Raw genomic sequence first — 6000 nt, forward strand, 5'->3', positions numbered from 1 at the left:
TAAATTCAAGTTGATGTTGCATTAAACTACAGGTAAAAGCAGCTCCAGCACACAGCATGAACATAATAGTACTCCAGCCCATAACCTCAACCCACATTAATGAAAATTAATTATACAGTAATTATCATTAATACATGTCTGACTATATAAACGAGTAAAGTTGTATATTACCATTAAATGCCTGGATCATTTGATTGAGGGTCTCTAAGGAGATTCCGCTGTAACCCTTGGCAAGAACATTGATCCTGAGGGCCAGCAGCATACGGGACCGCTCTGGTGACAAGGGTTTGCCAACACCTGCAGGGAGAGAGAGCAACAGATCAATGAACCAAATAGATTCGAGAAGGAAATATTAAACACTTGATATAACTTTGAGATGAATGGTCCATACCGGCTGAATGGGAACGAATAAGGTTCTCTTGGAGTTCCCTGGATGGATAGGAGAGAAAGAATTACACATTGGAGAAATTCATTTTATAAATGATAATTATTTCTACATTTCCACACAGGGTGGGGTGGAAAGTATTATGTGGAATATTACAAAATGCTTTCCCAAAATGTGGTGAGGCTCAGGGCCTGATCCTGAGTTAATTGGAACTGATTCATGCTGAGATTAGGCTTCTAGGTGCTGCTACATAAAAGAGGGAAGACCAACAGGACTCAGAATTCTGACTCTTCATCACTTTCCAGTGCGTGTGGACACTGGGTGAGGGCAGGCTCGGAACAGGAAGAGACCATTCGGCCCCTTGAGAGGTGACGACTGGTCCTCTAACACACACGGTCCAGTTAGAACAGGCCCTTGGAGGAGATAGTCTAGGACAGAGAATTGTGCAAACAAAGTCACCACTATTGAAAACAGGATAAGGGAAGATCAACATTCAAAATTTTGTTCACAGAGTCTAGGTGAGTTGGGCTGCATTGATGTAAAAGGGGGTTATAATAGGCTGGGAATTTTCTTGGAAATGTTCCCGCTCTGCTTCACTGGAAATGGAGCAGAAACCTTGTTTGGGAATGTAGAACTTGTGCTGCACTTCATGCAAGTTTACAGAGTAGTAGCAGGAGCCGTTCCAAGGAAATTCCCAGCCTGAGAGTTTGAGCGGTGATCATTAGAGTGTTTCTGCAATATGAGGGCGGAGTGGGGTGGTAATTTTAAACAAAATCACCGAGGGTAGCCATGGGATCGGGTGGGATGCTGCTTTACACCCAAGCCAAAACAGCAAGTAAAATCAAGACAACTAGTATTACAGCCCATCTCGCAATTTGCTCACAAGCAAGTTAAGCTAAAAGTGTCGAGAAGAAACATGGAGAACTAGATTGAAATGAACTACAGAGAATTAATGTAAGCAGCCATCAAATCATAAAACAGCACCACTTACTTGAGCTTATTGTGTGGGATAACAGTCCGAGCAAATTTCCCAAAGCCTGTAGTTATTCCATACACAACTGAAAGAAGAATGAGGCGTAAAGGTAATTTCCCTTCATTGTATTGGGTAGTTGTGTTTTGTTAGCACACAGTAAGGGGATGTGGGATGGCTGAGAATCAAATCTATCACAGAATCCAGTGAGAAATTTAAACTGACTGAAACTCATTTTGAACTTCCTGAAGGACCCACACTTTACCAATGTTGGGTTTACGAGTTCTTGTCCATTGAGTTTCCCTGGGATGTCTTTCGATTGTTCAACATACCTTTATGTTCTTTCACAATATTTTCCAGAAGTAACCTTGACTGTTTGATCTTCTCCTCTGATTCTGCAGTCAGCTGGGAGGGAGGGGTGTGGGAGGGGAGCAGGGAGGAAATGTTAAACCGCTGTCATTCAGTTGTCTGGTTTGATAGAATTCCTACATTATTCAAGCAGCACTCAGAGGTCTTAGAAATACACTCACCTTGATCTTGTAAAGTCCTCTTCCCAACCGAACTAGTTCTTCTATTGTTAGATGGTTTCCATCTAAACAAATATACTGAAAGATTGTGTTTCCTTTAGAACGTTTGATTAGCACTGAGCAATATACAAATATACATCAGCACCTTTTCACATTGGGTTAATGTCAGCCTTCAGTTGGACACTTCCAATATTGACTTTCCAATACAAAATAATATTTCTGCTCTGCTTAATATCTGGGTTCTCAGCCTTGGTTTGAGCTCTCATTAAAATGTGAATAGATACTTGTAACCTATTAATAGGAACAAATATGTAATCGACCATTTTAAAGGGCCATTGTCTGTGTGATCATGTGTTAGGTTAGCAAAAAATGCAATCAGCTACAATTATATTATCACATCTGATGAGCAAATGATCATTTGAAGTGTTTGTAGCCTGCAAATTTGAAAAATGCATCTTCTAAAAGTTTAATGGAGTGAAACCTATTTCAACCAGCAGTGAAGCAGGATCTGTCTCTGTTGATAAGAGCTGTGCCGGCCTTGACTCCACTGACTGGGGTAGGAATTGCTGATGAGCAGGTTACACACAAGCTTTGGATGAGTTAAGACTTTTCTCTAACTCAATGTCAGTAAGACTGGCTGTCACCTTCCCCATTCACCTGCTCAGGCTGAACCTGTGTGGAACCCATAGCCAACCCTGTTCAATCTCACATATATATCTTTATATCTCACATCCGCCCCATCATCAAGGCTGTGTCCACTTTTGCTGTATTGGCGCCTTCCACCCAATCACAGGCCCAAAACCAAGCAAACTGTTCCCCAGCTTTCTGTCCAACTGTTTCTCTTGCTCAGATAATCTGCTGTTGAATCCCTCATTCCTGCCTTTGTTACCACGAGGCTTAATTATTCCAAAGCATAAATCAAAACGGAAAATGTTGGAAATACTCGGCAGTGTCTGTGGAGAGAGAAACAGAGTTAACATTTCAGGTCAGTGACCTTTCATCAGAACTGGGGAAAGTTAGAGTTGTAACAGGTTTTGAGCAAGGGGTGGGTGGGACAAGGACAAAAGGTCTGTGACAGGGTGGAAGACGGGACAGATTGACTGACAGAGGAATTAATTTTCCAGGGCCAAAGGGGCAAGGTGCTGGGGCAAGAAAAGAAACAAAGAAACAAAAGATGTGCCTGGAGCAGGTGTGTTTCTATCTGAAAGAAAATAATCAAAACAAGGAAACAAAAGGGGGCAGAGATTACAGTCTGAAATTGCTGAACTCGATGTTGAGTCTGAAAGGCTGTAAAGTGTCTAATTGAAGATGAGGTGCTGTTCCTCAAGCATACACTGAGCCTCACGGGAACAGTGCAGCAGGCCAAGGACAGCGATGTCAGGGTGAGAACAAGGTGGAGAATTAAAATGACTGGCCACCGGAAGCTCGGGATCATGCAGCACCCGAGCGGAGGTGTTCCTAAAGCAGTTGCTCAGTCTCCATTTGGTCTCCCCAGTGTAGAGGAGACCACATTGTGAGCAGTGAATACAGTAAACTAAATTGAAAGAAGTACAAGTAAATTACTGCTTCAGTTGGGAGGAGCTTTTGTGTTGGAGAGAGGAGATAAAAGGGCAGGTGTTACATCTCCTGCGTTTGCATGGGAAGATGCCGTGGGAAGGGTACAGGGTTTTGGAGATGAATAGGAAGTGAACCAGGGTATCATGGAGGGAACAGTCCTTTCAAAATGCCAAAAAAAATTCCTGGCTGGCCTTCCACATTCTACCATCTGCAAACTTAAAGGCATCCAAAACCCTGCTGCCCGTGTCCTAACTCGCACCAAGTCCCATCACCCAACGCCCCGTGCTCTCTGACCTACACTGGCTCCGAGTTAATCAATGCCTCAATTTTTAAATTCTTCCATGGCCACAGCCCTCCCTATCTCTCTGCAAATTCCTCCAGCCCTACAATCCTCACTCCGCCATTGGTGACTGTGTCTTCAATCTACCTAGGCTCAAAACTTGAATTCCCTCCCTCCTCTCTTAGGCAAAGCTTTTGGTCACCTATCCTAACCTTTTTTTTTCATTCTTTCATGGGATGTGGTAAGGCCAGCATTTGTTGCCCATCCCTAATTTCCCTTGAACTGAGTGGCTTGCTTGGCCATTTCACAGAGCATTTAAGTCAACCACATTGCTGTGGGTCTGGAGTCACATGCAGGTCAGACCAGCAGATTTCCTTCCCTAAAGGGCATTAGTGGTCACTGTTATTGAGATTAGCTTCTAATTCTAGATTTCTTTTCTATTACTTGAATTTAAATTCTACAAGCTGCCATGGTGGGATTTGAACCCATATACTCCAGACCATTATCCAGAATCCCCAGATGACTAGCCCAGTGATATTACCACTACGCCACCATCTCCCCACTAGGAACATCAGGTTCACATCTGCAATTTAAGCCAACTGGTTTTTTTTGCAAGTCAGTTCCTCACACACATGCAAAACTCAGTCCCCAGAATACAAGTAGAACCCTTTTGTGTTAATCAGTGTTCCCTGGGCTGGTGAAAGGGGTACTCAAAAATCAAGGACAGAGATTGAGAACTGTACTGTCCATGATGTAAAGTCAAAGCCATGGGGAGTAAAGTGTGTTTACCTCATCTGGCTGATGGTACCTCGTGTATCTGAGTGAGTAGCTGGTTAAGACAATTCACTTTGACTTGAATTTTGTTTATAGCCTAAAGAACTGCAAATATTTACGGGAAATATTCTCCATTCACTGCACTGTCGATGGTGCCACCCTTTGGACGAGATGTTAAAGCGAGGCCCCCATCTGCCCACTCAGGTGGATGTAAAAGATCCCAAGGCATTTTTTGAAGGAGAGCAGGGGGATTCCCTCTCGTGTCTTGGACAATATTTATCCCTCAATGGACATCATAAAAACAGATGATCTGGTCATTTACCACATTGCTATCCATGAGAGCTTGACTGTGTTCAAATGGGCTACTATATTTCACACATTACAGCTTCAAAAATACTTCACTGGCTGTAAAGTGCGATGATGTGTGCAGGGCCGGTGAAAGGCGCTATGTAAACGCAAGTCCTTCTTTTTCTCAAAGGATACAGGTGAACCCCCTCGGGTTGAGACGGGATGAGCTCTGAAGACATCACATCGTCCTTCAGCACTGGGTTTAAAAAGATAAGCGCTGAGATTAGTTAATTTATTAGTTACTTCATCAGTTAACTCATTACTTCATTAGTTACTACATTAGCGATATAAAGTGGACGGGGTAAGGATTCCCTCTTCTTACCCACTTCAATGAAGTCATTATCCTCCAGGACATCCCCAATAGCATCATCAGGATCCAGTAAGCCGAGTCCCTGACACCTCCTGACCAGGAATCCGCTGCCGCTGCTCCCCGGGCTCACCCCACCGCTGTCCGGCTTGTTCTTCATGTATCTCCGAAGAGCCTCAGTGCCCAGCCAGCGGACACTGGCCTGAGTGTCCTTACAGGGCACGGTCAGCCACTCCTCCCGGACATGCACCGTGAACCGGGCCATCTCCACACAGCTGCCCGGCTCCCAGCTGCTGCAAGCGGCTCTCACAGCGCTCAAATTCCGGGAATCCCGCTGCGGGAAACCCGCCCCCTGCCCACCTCCCGCACCGGGAAACCCGCCCCCTGCCCACCTCCCGCTCCGGGAAACCCGCCCCTTGCCCTCCTCCCGCACCGGGAAACCCGCCCCCAGCCCTCCTCCCGCACCGTCCAATCTCCACCCGACCCTCCCACTGCCCCCAAATCCCTCCCTCTCTCCCTCACTTTCCTCTACCCGCCCTCCAATTGCTCCCCCTCCCTCTCCTCACCCAACACCCCCTTCCCCTTCCCTCCCTCTCTCCCGCCCTTTCCCTCTCCCCCTCCCTCCCTTTCCCTCTCCCCCTCCCTCCCTTTCCCTCTCCCCCTCCCTCCCTTTCCCTCTCCCCCTCCCTCCCTTTCCCACTCCCCCATCCCTCCCTCCCTTTCCCTCTCCCCCTCCCTCCCTTTCCCCGTCCCTCCCTCCCTTTCCCACTCCCTCCCTCCCTTTCCCACTCCCTCTTTCCCTTTCCCACTCCTCCCCTCCATCCCTCCCTTTGACATGCCCCCCTCCCTCCT

General features: G+C 46.2%; 1 protein-coding gene across 1 annotated transcript in view; it reads right to left on the reverse strand.

Annotated features, from left to right (window-relative positions):
- The window catches only part of hal (histidine ammonia-lyase), a 67273-nt gene extending 61779 nt beyond the window's left edge, over positions 1-5494 (reverse strand). Inside the window, exons 1-8 of the mRNA XM_078553725.1 lie at positions 5164-5494; positions 4977-5037; positions 4509-4536; positions 1886-1960; positions 1688-1760; positions 1377-1443; positions 392-429; positions 172-297 (exon numbers count right to left, since the gene is read on the reverse strand). Coding sequence (XP_078409851.1) covers positions 172-297; positions 392-429; positions 1377-1443; positions 1688-1760; positions 1886-1960; positions 4509-4536; positions 4977-5037; positions 5164-5413 — 718 coding nt within the window. The 5' untranslated portion in view covers positions 5414-5494. The remainder of the gene's footprint in view (positions 1-171; positions 298-391; positions 430-1376; positions 1444-1687; positions 1761-1885; positions 1961-4508; positions 4537-4976; positions 5038-5163) is intronic.
- Between the last annotated feature and the right edge of the window lie 506 nt (positions 5495-6000).

This window comes from Cetorhinus maximus, chromosome 12 (assembly GCF_964194155.1).
Source record: "Cetorhinus maximus chromosome 12, sCetMax3.hap1.1, whole genome shotgun sequence".
In the NCBI taxonomy this organism is placed as follows: domain Eukaryota; kingdom Metazoa; phylum Chordata; class Chondrichthyes; order Lamniformes; family Cetorhinidae; genus Cetorhinus; species Cetorhinus maximus.